This window comes from Eleginops maclovinus, chromosome 10, assembly GCF_036324505.1.
Source record: "Eleginops maclovinus isolate JMC-PN-2008 ecotype Puerto Natales chromosome 10, JC_Emac_rtc_rv5, whole genome shotgun sequence".
In the NCBI taxonomy this organism is placed as follows: domain Eukaryota; kingdom Metazoa; phylum Chordata; class Actinopteri; order Perciformes; family Eleginopidae; genus Eleginops; species Eleginops maclovinus.
Genome location: NC_086358.1, coordinates 11,885,932 through 11,901,138, shown reverse-complemented (window position 1 = coordinate 11,901,138; position 15,207 = coordinate 11,885,932). Strand labels below are relative to the sequence as shown.

Genomic DNA, 15,207 nt, shown 5'->3' with positions numbered 1-15,207 from the left:
TGCAACTTTGTTTGCGTTTGCTTTTTAATATTACTAGGCTGTGGATGTTGCCTACGGGGAGTTAAATGTTCTTTTTAAGTGTTTACAATATTGTTGTGTTGTTCATTGTCATGTGCACAACAACATCAGTGAAACAGTCTTTGGAAATGATATTCAGAATCCGAATAATATTTATTGCCAAGTTGATGTTCAACTACAACGAGGTTGTTTTAGTGTTTGGTGTATACATAAATCCTATTCAAGTGAAAAACAGGGCAATATAATGTCAACGCATATCTTAGAATAGAAACATTACAACAGAATAGGATTCGGATAAAGGTTTGAGCAAATATCAAAATAAAACAATCTTATTAGAATTGTGCAAACACCATTTGATAGTTGATGCAATGATTGTGTTTATGTTTATTGAGGATTCTGGATATATAAGGTTATGGGAAATCACCGTATGATCCACCCGTAAAAGTATGTACTTTTTAAAGTATTTGTGATAACATTGGTTATAAGTCTTGTAAAATTAAGCTCTTGAGTTTCCCTGTATGTTTTTCTTTCAATGCGTTCGTCCGTGCGCGCGCATGTGACATCATTGCTGGGATTGGCTGGCCCTTACTGGGTGGAGAGACTCTTGTACAGGCTTCACAGAGAGGAGAGGAGTAAGGGACAGAGGGGATAGTTTCCTTCAGACACAGAGCTGCACTCAGAGTCAACCACGCCCCGTCAGGACAGCCAGGGGAGACTGTGGAACCCAAATCTCCAAACTCTGGGATGGAAGGGACGGTGGACTGTTAAGATGCATTTTAGTGTGGATAACAGGTTCACAAGATGAAGTTCGGAAAGAGCATCTGCGTACTCAACGTAGGGGGAACCCGGTACGCCTTCACCCGTGAGGTGATAAGGGATTTCCCTCTCCGGCGCGTCAGCCGTCTGCATGCATGCGCAACCGAGAAAGAGGTTCTTGAACTGTGCGATGATTACGACCGGGACCAAAACGAGTTTTTCTTTGATCGCCACGCACAGGCTTTCATGTTCATCATGTTGTACTTGCGCTCGGGTAAACTCCGCTTTGTCCCCGGAGTGTGTGAGCTGTCTTTTTACACAGAGATGCTATACTGGGGACTGGAAAGCGTGCATTTGGATTCCTGCTGCCAGAAACGTCTGGACGACAGGATGTCCGAGATCGGACTTGACAATCTGTCCGAAGTGGAGATCGGAGTTTCGGGGGATGAGTCCCAGAGCTCGGGCGAACAGGTGCAAGCGACTGCGCTCACCGGTCGCGCCAAATGGCTCGAGAAGATGCGCAAGACATTCGAGGAGCCCAACTCTTCAATTTTGGCGCAGCTTTTGGCCTCAGTGTCTGTGATCTTTGTACTAGTTTCTATGATAATGCTGTGTGCCAGCACCCTGCCGGACTGGGATACTGCCAAGAGAAACATTGTGGAGGAACACAGGTAGGCGAAAGTCATGGGTCGGTTAAGTTCGGAGGAATAAAACTGGTTGCTTCATGAAGATGCTGCTAATTGTTAGGACGCAGCATGTAAGATTGTGATTTTACATCTGTGCGTAAATGTCAGCTGTGAAGTCAAACCTCAACAAGTGCAAATATATAAAACATTAATTTCTTTGATAATCAATGCTTTGCATGCACAAACATAAATAACCTCACCTGAGGACACATGCATTTGTTTATTGCACTCGATCCATGTATTACCCATAAGGTTTAGGCGTGGATGCATTTGCCATATCCCAAAATGTTGAGAACTAATTTGATATTGGTTTTTTTTCTCTCTATTTAAGGGTGAAAAACTGTTACTTCGAATAAATATCTATTTAAAACTTGACTAAACACCAATGTGTTTGGAATAGCAACTGAAAACACCTCTTAGATCAATACAATAAGTTTCAGGCATCACGTTAAACATTCGGAGGCTCACGTGTCAGGCAAGCTCCCAACGAAGCCAGTCAATAAACAATCCATATTATCTACTAAACGTGTAGTGTTAATTATTACATAGAACACTTTGTTTTTTCCTGAGCGTCATGCCTCATTACTTCAAATATCTTTATTGGCTTGGTTAGTTTACAGTGCACAGTACACAAGAAGGACACACATATCATAATCATGATAGATACACAATAAGCCAGTGGGTAATCAGTTGAAAATTGAAAGTTTACTGGATTTTATATTAGTGTAAGCAAACAAAAGAGAATCAAGCCATAACAGGATTCATTTTCAATCAAGTCAACTTCTGGACTATTATTTTGGTTTCGGTTTTTTGGATGCAACGTGGAAAAAAGCACCTCTCTTTCCACATTATTTTTGCATTGCATGTACTCTCTATGAAAGCCAGAGGCAACCTTTCTCTATATAAGGCTGGGTTATGTTCACTCATGCTGGACACAGTTTTGGATCACTCACAGTGGTTAGGTAATCACCAACAATGTAGTTTATACTCTGGGTCAAGATCTTTCTAATTTAGTTTCATGCCAGTAGATGATATAATTCTCTGAGTAACTATATGATTTAGTTTTGTGTACATATCCTGAGGCTCTGGCTGTTCTTGTGTAAAATACAAGCTCCACCTCTCTGGTTCAGTTTGAAGGCCTTTGCTGTGCTAATCAATGGGGTTATTGTGTGCTTGCTTGTTTTTTAGTTTCTATGTGAGGGTTTTTAATCCCCCCTATGTGTAGTTTCTTGGCAATTTTTTTGTCCAATATATCTCCACCCTGCTGTCCTTGTTTAATTGTGTCAACCCTGAAATGCGTCACATGTCCTCCTTATTTCCCATCATTCATTTCCCTCCTGCTTTGCATCTTTCTTCCTCCTCATTTACAGATTCTCAAACAGTGTCTCATATTATCCATATCTCACTGTAGCTCCTCTGCCATTTCCTGTTTACAGTCACTTCAGCTAATTTTTCTCCTCTCCTGTTTTTCTCTGTAGGACGGTGGAGGCAGTGTGTATTGGCTGGTTTACAGCAGAGTGCACAATGCGCTTTCTGGTGGCCAGAAGCAAGTGTGAATTCCTCCGCCAGCCGCTGAACATCATCGATGTGATTGCAATCACCCCCTACTATGTCACCATGGCTCTGGCCCAGGCCGGGTTGCCTGGTGCTGGGCTTGGAGTTGCTGGGGTGGTACTGCGAGTGCTGAGGATGATGAGAGTGTTCTGGCTCATGAAGCTGGCCAGACACTTCCTGGGCCTGCAGACTCTGGGGCTAACGCTCACACGCTGCTACCGGGAGATGGTTATGCTGATGGTGTTTGTCTTTGTCGCCATGGCAATATACAGTGCTCTGGCCCAGCTGCTGGAGCACGGGTTGGATTTAGGAATGCAGAACCCAGATTTTGCCAGCATCCCAGCATCTGCTTGGTGGGTCATCATTTCAATGACGACTGTCGGCTACGGGGATGTGTACCCTGTGACAGTTGGAGGACGGGTGCTTGGGGGAATGTGTGTCGTGAGCGGCATTGTTCTCTTGGCACTGCCGATCACATTCATCTACCACAGTTTTGTACAGTGCTACCAAGAACTCAAACTGCGCTCTGCTAGATACGCACGTAGCTTGTCAGTGGATTTACTGCAATGAGCATGCATTTAACCCAAAACACATGTGGCCCTACCTACATCCGAAGAAAACTCAACAAACCCTAACTGATGTTCCTTTTGTGCAACTACATTAACTTTTCATACGTGAAAACAAGTCTGTATCCACTGATTTGAATCTGCTATAACATTCAGGAATTCTTCTTTAACATACATACACAACCAAGTTCCATGAAAATCATACCAGTTGGTTTTCCGTAAACCTACTGACAAACCAACAAAACCAAAATTATAACCTCATTGCTGAAGATGATAATAATGATCAACTTTGTGCCCTGTCCTGTTTCCTGCCTGAGCTGCACCTGATTTTATTTGGCCTGTCTAGCTCCTGCCTGTTGTATTGATGATCTCAAATCATCATCTTCAACCAGCATGCTCTGCGCTGTCTCCTTAACAACACAACTTGGGCAGAGGAATAGGAAGAGAAATCATTATTTATTAAATACACACAGGCACAGTCAATCCAGTTTTGACAGCGGCTGCTGTTTACACTGTATTCCCATGGTTACAAAATTGGCAGATACGGCAGCGTTTCCTAAATGTTGCATCCAGTGCTGTGTGTGTTTGCGCGTTTGTCTGGGCATCAGCTTTTCACTTTGTCAAAGCTTTGTGCCCAGATGGTACAAGTTACACAAGGCTGACCTAGATGCATTGTGAAATATAGACAAGGAGTGAACAGGTGAATGTGAAGTGGGGAGGAAGAAGGGGTGCACAGAGGGCTAGTAGGAGGGGTCTCAGACATGGGATAATGAAATATGGAGACAGGTCAGCAAGAACTACAAGGTGGCAGTCAAATAAAAGGGCGACAGATTTCACAGCGCAGATGGAGTGTGAACTGGAGGATAAAAGATTCTGGGACAAAAATGACAGAATGTGTAGCAACCCTGAGCACAAAGACTGAAAAGACAGAGAGTGTTTTGCTTCTCAATTTGTGACTGAATGTAAGTCATTTTGTATTTCTGTGTCTCCAAGGCAACCTCCATCCTGCAACATGTCAATCATAATGGTGGTTGGTTTTTGTGTGCACACAAATATAAGCCCACATCCACGCACACAATCCCTGGCGTAGTATTTTTTTAAATTTCGATTAATGGCAAAAGGATATCAAAGTCATGATTTCTTTGTGATAAAAAAGAATATTAGTCGATGCTTTGCCAAGATTGATTTGTTAAAGCGACACATGATCCAAGTAAACAAGTCAACACCTCTCCCACACAACAGCCTTTCTCTGCATCTCCTCTCCTTTTGCCATCAACGTCTTCTTTGTACATACATGCACATACACACATGCGCACCCGTACATAAGTGCACATCAAGCTCATGCTCTTATGGCGCAAATTGTACAATTAATGTTTCTGTTAATTATCTGTTGGTCCTTAAATTTAAACTCTCCATTTGTTGTTTCCTTGTAAACGTTGCCGCCTTGTATGAGTTTAGTATGTGTTTTGGACAGTACACATCTCACTATCATCTTTGTTGTTGTTGTTGTGTTATCAATGTACATTTATTCCCAAAAAACATTATCAATGTTTTACCATATTGCCTACAAAACTTTCCAGCCAACGTGACATAGCTTACTGCACAGCGAATATTAGCCAGGCTTGATTAAAACCATCAATACATTTTTTCATCAGTAGACTATAACTTGAAATGATGTGATTAATATATGAGCTTTTGTAATAAATAAAGAAATCCGGGCAAATGTTTTTGAATGTGTGATTGCTTATTATAAATCAAATGGTAATGCAGGTCTTGATGTGATAACATACTATTAACACCTCTAGGCCTCCTGCTGTCAGTGCAACATGTGAGGAACACCTGAGCCCGTTGGCAAGGACATTCAGAGCAGTCATCAGATTGACACGGAGGTGAAGATTGAGTAAACTGAATCAGAAACTGCTGCTGCTCTGTCTGTTGTCAGGGTTCAGACCTTAAAAGCATGTTGCTCATCTGTCACGGAGCTCCAATGAGTATCCTGCACTGATTTGGTAACTAAAAATAGACAAAGTGACAAATGAAAGAAAGATCTAACATAAAGTTCCCAGAGAAGCTCCAGGGGTCATTTACATAGATTCTCCAAGTCCTTAAGTTGGTGTTTTAATGATGGTGATGGAGTCAACTTTCTAACAAATTACTCCAGGAGGGGTTTTTAATTGGGTAATCATTTATTTAGATTAATCCCTTGGTTTGTCACTCCAACTGAATGCATAGTTGTTGTAACCTAAGTTCAAACCTAAAGGGACTTACTTATAGACCATGTTGCTTGGTTTAAAAAGCTAACATCAGCATAAAAAAGTAAAATTAATCTTTATCTTTGAGCTCTTTGTCTCTTTTTTTGGAAAATGAATTGCACACTTTAATTGGTTGGGGGCTTTATGAGAGACAGAGTGAGGAACGGAAAGACACTTTTTGAGATATTTCATTCTGTACCAAAGTGGTGGACTAAGGGTCCATCATTCCTTTAGGCTTAGAGGATGTAACGTTCTGGACTTGCACTTGAAAGAGCTTTTACTTAAATAGCGCTTTATGTAACATAGTACAAAACATTCAGTGAATACAAGTGAACTCAGCCTCTGGGAGAGAGACTGAGAAAGAATCACATGTGGACAAAGATGATCACACAAACATGCTGTCATGAAAATGAGGGATAGATTCAGCTTTTACTTTCATATACATATACAAAGCAATTAAGGGTTGGACATTTTAATATTTTAATGTATGCAGGACATGTAGGACTTACCTTTAAGAAAAATCAGACTAAAAAGTAAAAAAATTAAAATAGTTTGTGTTACGGCTATATATCTCGGTTCTTTTAGTCAATGTTTTCATTAAATAAGAAGAAATGTATTCACCAAGGGTGCATTTACCAAACCTTTACTGGAGATGGTGGGATTTTCCAAAGTCCTTTTTTGTTTTATCTTGTCCGCTTCAATCTTTGGACGATTTTAGCTTATTGACACAATATCCAGCCTGTGGGGAAGACCTATTCATGGTTGAAAAAATGTACCTTTTTCCTCTGCACATTTTTAAAGGAAAGAATCATTTAGTCTAATTAAAATTTGCACTTAACAATGTCTGATTACATTTGTTTTCCTAAATTGATGCAGGAGTTGAACATCAATTAAGATAAGAAGGTACTCTTTTAATAACAGTATTATAATCATTATCCTTCATTATATTTTGGATCTTTATTGGGAAACAATAATAATGCCAATACCACCTTGTTGTCTGCTATTAAAATGTTTAATAAATTTTAGCTTCTCCCTGCAAAAAGTACAGTTGTGATGAACGAAGTACACACATTTTTTTGAAGGTATCAAAAGTTAAAGAAGCCTACTCCTTTGATTTGAAAATCATATAACATTCTATTGTATTCATTATAAATAAAGTGGATTATTCACTTACATCAATTCAATGCTGCAGCTGACAAACAAGGGGGAATTACGCACAATATCTATAGTATAAAGGACTTGTTCATTGACAACACCTTTGCCAGCTTTGAACAGTTGTCAACAAAATTTCAACTGACAAATGCTAATTGTTTTCGTTACCTACAAATCAGAGATTTTGTGCGTAAGAAATTCACTAGTTTTCCAGACTTTCCTCCACTATCCTGTTTAGATTCTTTGTTAAAGGTTAATCTATTACATAGAGGTAGAGTCTCAATGATTTATGCACAGATCATGAACACATTGAGTCCCTCTATTTCTTATATAAGGGAAGCATAGACCAATGATACTGGGATTCCACTCTCTGATGAAGAATGGGAGATGGCTCTTTATAGGGTGCATGTGTCCTATATTTGCTCAAGACATGCGCTAATACAATTCAAAGTCTTACATCGCTTACACTATTCAAAAGTTAGACTTGCAAGGATATTCCCAGGTATTGATACTATATGTGACCGATGCAAACAGGCCCCTGCGACCATCGGTCATACAGTGGGGCAAAAAAGTATTTAGTCAGCCACCAATTGTGCAAGTTCTCCCATTTAAAAAGATGAGAGAGGCCTGTAATTTTTATCATAGGTATACCTCAACTATGAGAGACAAAATGAGAAAAAAAATCCAGGAAATCACATTGTAGGATTTTTAATGAATTTATTTTCAAATTGTTGTGGAAAATAAGTATTTGGTCAATAACAAAAGTTCATCTCAATACTTTGTTATATACCCTTTGTTGGCAATGACAGAGGTCAAACGTTTTCTGTAAGTCTTCACAAGGTTTTCACACACTGTTGCTGGTATTTTGGCCCATTCCTCCATGCAGATCTCCTCTAAAGCACTGATGTTTTGGGGCTGTCGCTGGGCAACACGGACTTTCAACTCCCTCCAAAGATTTTCTATGGGGTTGAGATCTGGAGACTGGCTAGGCCACTCCAGGACCTTGAAATGCTTCTTACGAAGCCACTCCTTCATTGCCCTGGCGTTGTGTTTGGGATCATTGTCATGCTGAAAGACCCAGCCACGCTTCATCTTCAGTGCCCTTGCTGATGGAAGGAGGTTTTCACTCAAAATCTCACGATACATGGCCCCATTCATTCTTTCCTTTACACGGATCAGTCGTCCTGGTCCCTTTGCAGAAAAACAGCCCCAAAGCATGATGTTTCCACCCCCATGCTTCACAGTAGGTATGATGTTCTTTGGATGCAACTCTGCATTCTTTCTCCTCCAAACACGACGAGTTGAGTTTTTACCAAAAAGTTCTATTTTGGTTTCATCTGACCATATGACATTCTCCCAATCCTCTTCTGGATCATCCAAATGCCCTCTAGCAAACTTCAGACGGGCCTGGACATGTACTGGCTTAAGCAGGGGGACACGTCTGGAACTGCAGGATTTAAGTCCCTGGCGGCGTAGTGTGTTACTGATGGTAGCCTCTGTTACTTTGGTCCCAGCTCTCTGCAGGTCATTCACTAGGTCCCCCCGTGTGGTTCTGGGATTTTTGCTCACCGTTCTTGTGATCATTTTGACCCCACGAGGTGAGATCTTGCGTGGAGCCCCAGATCGAGGGAGATTAGCAGTGGTCTTGTATGTCTTCCATTTTCTAATAATTGCTCCCACAGTTGATTTCTTCACACCAAGCTGCTTACCTATTGCAGATTCAGTTTTCCCAGCCTGGTGCAGGTCTACAATTTTGTCTCTGGTCTCCTTTGACAGCTCTTTAGTCTTGGCCATAGTGGAGTTTGGAGTATGACTGTTTGAGGTTGTGGACAGGTGTCTTTTATACTGATAACGAGTTCAAAAAGGTGCCATTAATACAGGTAACGAGTGGAGGACAGAGGAGCCTCTTAAAGAAGAAGTTACAGGTCTGTGAGAGCCAGAAATCTTGCTTGTTTGTAGGTGACCAAATACTTATTTTACAGAGGAATTTACCAATTAATTCATTAAAAATCCTACAATGTGATTTCCTGGATTTCTTTTCTCATTTTGTCTCTCATAGTTGAAGTGTACCTATGATAAAAATTACAGGCCTCTCTCATCTTTTTAAATGGGAGAACTTGCACAATTGGTGTCTGACTAAATACTTTTTTGCCCCACTGTATGTTGTGGTCTTGTTCAAAGCTTACTGAGTTCTGGAACTCTTTTTTTGATACAATTTCCCAGACGTATAATTACAATATCCAGCCTTCCCCTTTAACGGCCATCTTTGGTATTACACCATGCCTAGATGACTCAGATCCACCAGCATACCTGCAACAGGTCATTGCTTTCTCCTCTTTGTTGGCTAGGCGTGCCATTCCTTTTAAATGGAAGGATTCAATGCCTCCAACATACAGCCAATGGATCAGAGATATGATGCAAAATATAAAACTGGAGAAGATTAGATGTACCCTGAACGGCTCTATCAATACATTTCAAAAAACATGTTGTTGCCTGGCCTGGAACTGTGGCTATATGCTGTCATTGTCCATGTGCTGTTGATCTGTCCTATTCATGTTGGAATATGAGAGGCCCTTTGTTTTTATTTTTGTTTTGTTTAGTTTTGTCTTGTGTTTTAATTTTTTTATCAGTATTTATTTATTTATTGTCTCCCTTATGTCTGTCTAGTAGCGTGTCGTGAGAGATGTCTGTTGTTAGTGTTATACATAACTATACGTTATACAACTGTGAAAATGCAATCTGATGTTTAAAATCACCATAAATAAAGTGGAAAAAAAGAAAGAATTATAAACCCTTATGAAGGACAAAAATATACATACTTCAAAGATGATAGTGCTGTATATAACTGTATATATATATATATATATATATATATAGATAACTGTATTTTTCTTTATTTAGTTTTTGTTATTTTGTACTACTTTATGTATCTACCCCTGATACATATATATGCTTTTGAATAAAAAATATAATTCATTGGACACCATTTAAAAAAGTAAAATGAATTTCTTTAGCTTTGGGAGTGCATTTATATTTATAAACAGGCAGTGTCAGACCAGCAGGATTCAGACGTCATCTTCCCTCGACGGTTGCAATCGGAAGACCCTTTACCGGGTGATTTTTGTTGTGGATTACATCTTTCCACGTCCTTCAGAAGGAAAATGTACTACAAATTCAGCGGATTCACCCAGAAACTGACGGGTTCTGCTCCCACCGCCGCCTACAGCCCTCAGGTAAGCCCGGGAGGCGATGGGTCGGTGCTGTCGCGGATGACCTTCATATCACCGCGTTGAACCGTATGTCTTTACCGTAACGTTAGCTGCCAGGGGTTTCACAACACTCCCAGTGATTTAGAGGTCTCCAGTGCTATTAGCCTGCTATACAATATATGTGTTGATTCATAAACGTGTGTGGTTTCTTTGACGTTTTTTATCTGCTAAAAAATATAATGTTTAACCGTAGTTTCGTCCTAGTATCTTCACTTAAACATATAATAAGCTATGTGTCACATAACGTCATCGATTTAAAATGTAATCTGACTTTCTCAACTTCTAGCAAAGCCTTAAATAGTCAGTGTAATTTATTTTGCTAATGTCATTCTTTTTGTTGGCGCGGAACCTTTTGTTAACCTTTTATTTTTAAAGGTTATGTCGATCTGGTTTTCATCTGACTTTATAGCCAATTTCGAAAACCAATGGCCTCTCAGTGCATCTGCCAGATGTGACCTTTATTAATAGGCCCCATTTTTTAAAATTTCCATTTGTTTTTATTGTATTCATGTAAATGAAAAGAAGGGAGATAATAAATAGTTGACAAAGGTTTGACGAATAACAATCCTCCCCCCCCCCACTAACCTGATAGCAACAACTCTGAATTAGTGACTGGAAAAAATACACATCTAAAAAGGGAGGGGAGTAGTATATATTTGGATGCTGTTACAGGGTTGGTTTAGGGTCATGGGGAGAACGGAGGGCAGGTCAAACTATTACATCTATTGCAGACATGGTTGATGACCTGACCTTGGTACGATATATGTAATGTATGAGCTCAGGTTTGTTTTGTTTTTCATGCGTAGGGTGGACTGGCAAAGTCATTGTACAGTCTAACTGTGTTTTACTGTGCGTATGACAATAAATATCTTGAATCTTGAGGTTGATTAGAAGGTGACTGGTGCGCTTTGAAGAGAATTGGTATGCTTCGGTTATTTTCACTTCTGCTCCCTCGGTAATCTATGATTATCGGCTAGACTTCTCGTAAGCTATGCTGTTACCATCGTTTATCTTATTTTTATTCAAGGAAGAAAATATTGTATTTGTTGGAATGTAACTACCTTGTGTTTCTCTTCCATGAATCTTTATTCTTCCAGAAATATTTAAAATACTTTATTATGCTACCCTATTTATTCAACAGTTACAATGATTTGGTAATATTAGACTACCCATACATCCTCTGAATGACCCCTGTTGATTTGACTGTTGATTATCCTAAATCCCACAACAGCATTTTTTATACAGTCAGGTTAAATGAAAAAAGAAAAAGGTCTCATTACAATTAAATGGCAGCTATGGGGACTAAAATCAACACAGCTATGGGGACTAAAATCAACACACATGAATTCGCTTGGGCCCATTTGACCTACAAGACTCTTGGCTTTCCAGTCATAAGCAATTTAGGCAAATCCAGAATGTTTTGGGACCAAAGCATGGAGACAAATGTGTCAAATACACAACTTTTAGAATCGGTTGAAATAACACATTTATTCTGCGTGCAAACCACTCATTGGGCTTAGCATAAAGTGACATGTCTGTTTCATAGATGGAACCCATTTTCATTTAGATAACGTCGAAGTGAGATGTCAGGGGACTCATGGACTTGTCAGTTTTTAGTTTCCTTGAATAAAGCCTGAGTGTTATTTTCCCTTATCGCAACAGGCTTTAGTGCCATCGTTGGTGCCAAGGATTTTAATTACTCAGCATGTGTTTATATATGACACCAGTTTATTTATATTCAGATGCCTTAGGTGTCACAAAGAGGCAATACAACAGCTTGTGTCTAAAAGATTCAGTAAGGGATTTAATGGCCACCAAGCTAAATTGATTTGAGGATCCAGAATGAAATCAGCTATCGGAAACCATCCCTACACCTGAGCCCTAAGTTAGTACTGGGACAACATCTGGCCTTGGATAATCCTAAAACAACATTCTATAAATGTGTGTTATTCTTAAATGTATTAAAAACACATATTAGACAATCAGGCCTGCCTTTCAACACTATGTATGTTAAGCGTTGCTAACCAATGAACAAGGCTGCAAATCACTGCCCATGGCTAACCCTAACGGCTAAATCCTGAGGTTATCAAAATACAAAAGGGATTTGTCTCGGTGTTTGTGGTTTAATGCAAAACACGATTCCCTGCTGTGAACACTTTTTTATAGATATGCCTTCTCTTAAATGGCATGTAAAAATAATCTGCTTTTAGTGCCTCTGCATTTTCATATGTGATATTAATTCACCTGCTCCCACACTATCTGCCTCCACACACCCGAACCAGGCAACGGTTCTCCCAGTAATTCTAAAACACAAGGTGGGTGAGTAGCTTCCTCCAAGTGAGAGGATAATAGGGAGGCACACTTGTAATTCATTAACACCACAGTGTGCCTCTGAAAAGTGTAGCAGCATGACTTAATTATATAAGTGGTCATTTCCCAAAGCTAAGCCAATCACACTGGTTTATAACTTTGCAAATTATTGGGGAACAATGATCACATGGATCCTTGTTTGTTTTTTAGTCAAATAAGTCTGAAAAAAAGATGATAAAATGTGCAATACTGCCAGTAAAATAGTGTGTTCATGTGGCAAAAATAACCTAGATGTAAATGCACTGTAGGTCGTACAGTTAATAATGTGAAACTCACTCACAAGTGGAGGCATAAGATGTGAGTTGAGATGAATAACGCACTCTACACGAGTCACTTAGGCAGCAGCGCTAAGGTCAATGCAGTGCCTATTAGTGGTATATGGACATTCGTTCTACTACAGATACAAAACAAAGTTGTTTTGAATTTACTTTCAAGGCTCTTTTCTGTTATTTATCAAATCGGTAAAAGATGATTACAGCCCTAAAATATATGTTTTAATAGATATTTATTTTGCATTTATCTGGAGCGATTTATATTAATTCAATGACCAACGATCCAAAAGTCTAAGGAAAAGCTAAAGTAAAAAAATTGAAGCATATAATCATCTTAAAGATCTTATTTCATCATGTCATGTCGTTAAAAGGCCCCACAATTAAATTACAATCTAAATAATATCATGAAATAACAGCAAATATTGTACCACTCTCTGGGAAATTCTTGGGAAAAAAGGGGTGCTTTCATTGAATGTGTACTAAGGAGGTGGAGTATAATTGTGCATCATTGTGACCACTGTGTTGTTGTTTTTTGTTTAGGGGCTGAGGCCAGGTGTGCCAGCAGAGGCCCCAGCCATGATTTTTGCCTCCCCCACCAAACTGGTGTCTGAGGCAGGGACCATGGCGGAGTACATTGGACCAAACAGGGTTCCGGACCTTCAGAGACTATTCCAGGTAAATAAGAACAGGGGAAAAAAACGTAAATAGTCAAAGTCTTGACGAAAGACAGACCTGACACTGTGGTACGGTTCTCACGATGAATCAGCATTTGTTAATTCAAAGTATTCCTCAGAAAAAAGTTTGAAAACTGCCAAAGTGGTCAAACTTTAGTCAAGGCACGGGAGATATTTCAGCTCTAGGCGCTGGATGGTAATTATTTAACTCTGTTCTTAATGGCTCCTTCCTTTTCATCACAGTAGGCTGTGAGGGGAATACTTTTAAAGTCGGGCAGACTGAAACAAATGGAAATAAACTTAAATGGAAAATCACAGTCATGCCTGCTCTATTTCTTTGCAATTCAAAGGATGTTCTTTTTTAAAGTGAAGGTTTTTCAGACACTATAACAGAAAATATGTTTGGAAACAAATTGTTTTTACTGTGATTGCCGCTTTCCCATTTTTAAGGGACAAAAAGGACTCTGGGTGTTTTTGGTCTGTTTTCAATGAGACGTAAAAGACAGATACATAGTTCCAGGAAATATGTGTTCTGAAATCATTAGAAAATGTCAAAACCTTTCTCCCAAAGCGAATTGTTGAGAACACTCTGCACTCTGTTACATCTTCATTATTGGTTTTTCTTACATTTCATCCCTTTTTTGCTCCCTCAGACATCAGACGGTGTCCCCATTCATTTGAAGCGGGGCGTCCCTGACAGGCTACTGTACCGCACCACCATGGCTCTCACCATCGGAGGGACTCTCTACTGTCTGGTGGCTCTTTACTTCGCAGCCCAGCCCCAAAACAAGTGATTAACACAAAAGGATCTTTCTACAACACCTCTGACATGTCGCAGTTCATCGACCCAACATTCCCAGTGTCCATCTGCCTCGCCGTACAACCTCTTGGGACTGTAATAAAACATCAACCTCAATTAAAACAATAATAGTGTCATTCTCCTTTGTAAAAACAAATGTCTACGTTAATAAATTTGAAAGGGAAACAAATGTAAAACATGCTTCTTTTTCCTATTTATCTTCAACATTATATCTTTTGTTATCTGTCACTGAAATAGCACTCATGTTGCCAATAAACAGCAAGATGCAACAACATCATGTATGAATCTGTAAGAGCTTCTTTCTAATGCCACAATATAAACGGAGATGTAAAGATTTTTCCACACATCTTGAAATACGCGTGTGGTTGTGCAGCGATAAGCATGTGTGTGCAAGAGAGAGCAAGCATGATGGAGTCACCCCATCTGCAACATAGCTGCTGCTCATTTGGCTTGATGGGATCTCATGCAGTATTTACATGTGATGGCTCTGGTGTGATGTTAGAGGGAGGCTGTTTCAGATTGACATGTTGGCAGCCGTGTATCAAGCTGCTTTAACAATGATTGCATAGCTCTGCATTTGTACATGTATGTTCATTTTGTAGCAGCTTTATTTTTAGCATTATTTCCAGGCAAAACGTTGCTTAACCGGGCTACATACTTCCTGCAGAGGAACTGGGTCTTTCAATAAAATGTTACCACTATACACCCAGTGTAGTTTACCTATGAACAGTGAAATGAAATATATTTTTTCCAACTTCTAATCCTGTGTCACTGTGTTTTTCATCATTTCGTTGTATATGTGTAAAATAACATCAAAC

General features: G+C 39.6%; 2 protein-coding genes across 2 annotated transcripts; both read left to right on the top strand.

Annotated features, from left to right (window-relative positions):
• The first annotated feature begins 670 nt into the window (after positions 1 to 670).
• Positions 671 to 5,292, top strand: kcng3 (potassium voltage-gated channel, subfamily G, member 3). Its single transcript, XM_063893540.1, has 2 exons — positions 671 to 1,445; positions 2,939 to 5,292. Exons 1-2 carry the CDS (start codon positions 820 to 822, stop codon positions 3,582 to 3,584), a joined length of 1,272 nt encoding a protein of 423 aa, XP_063749610.1. The 5' UTR covers positions 671 to 819; the 3' UTR covers positions 3,585 to 5,292.
• A 4,758-nt stretch (positions 5,293 to 10,050) lies between these two features.
• LOC134870960 (cytochrome c oxidase subunit 7A-related protein, mitochondrial) lies at positions 10,051 to 15,150 on the top strand. Its single transcript, XM_063893511.1, has 3 exons — positions 10,051 to 10,217; positions 13,436 to 13,570; positions 14,223 to 15,150. The coding sequence occupies exons 1-3, from the start codon at positions 10,146 to 10,148 to the stop codon at positions 14,361 to 14,363; spliced, it is 348 nt and encodes a 115-aa protein (XP_063749581.1). The 5' UTR covers positions 10,051 to 10,145; the 3' UTR covers positions 14,364 to 15,150.
• The last annotated feature ends 57 nt before the right edge of the window (positions 15,151 to 15,207 follow it).

What these genes read in the sequence shown, in the direction of transcription:
- LOC134870960 (XM_063893511.1), top strand. Translation starts at nt 10,146, where the DNA reads ATGTACTACAAATTCAGCGGATTCACCCAGAAACTGACGGGTTCTGCT. An exon ending in CCGCCGCCTACAGCCCTCAG is followed by an intron (nt 10,218 to 13,435) that starts GTAAGCCCGGGA and finishes TTTTTTGTTTAG; the next exon opens with GGGCTGAGGCCAGGTGTGCC. An exon ending in ACCTTCAGAGACTATTCCAG is followed by an intron (nt 13,571 to 14,222) that starts GTAAATAAGAAC and finishes TTGCTCCCTCAG; the next exon opens with ACATCAGACGGTGTCCCCAT.
- kcng3 (XM_063893540.1), top strand. Translation starts at nt 820, where the DNA reads ATGAAGTTCGGAAAGAGCATCTGCGTACTCAACGTAGGGGGAACCCGG. An exon ending in AACATTGTGGAGGAACACAG is followed by an intron (nt 1,446 to 2,938) that starts GTAGGCGAAAGT and finishes TTTTCTCTGTAG; the next exon opens with GACGGTGGAGGCAGTGTGTA.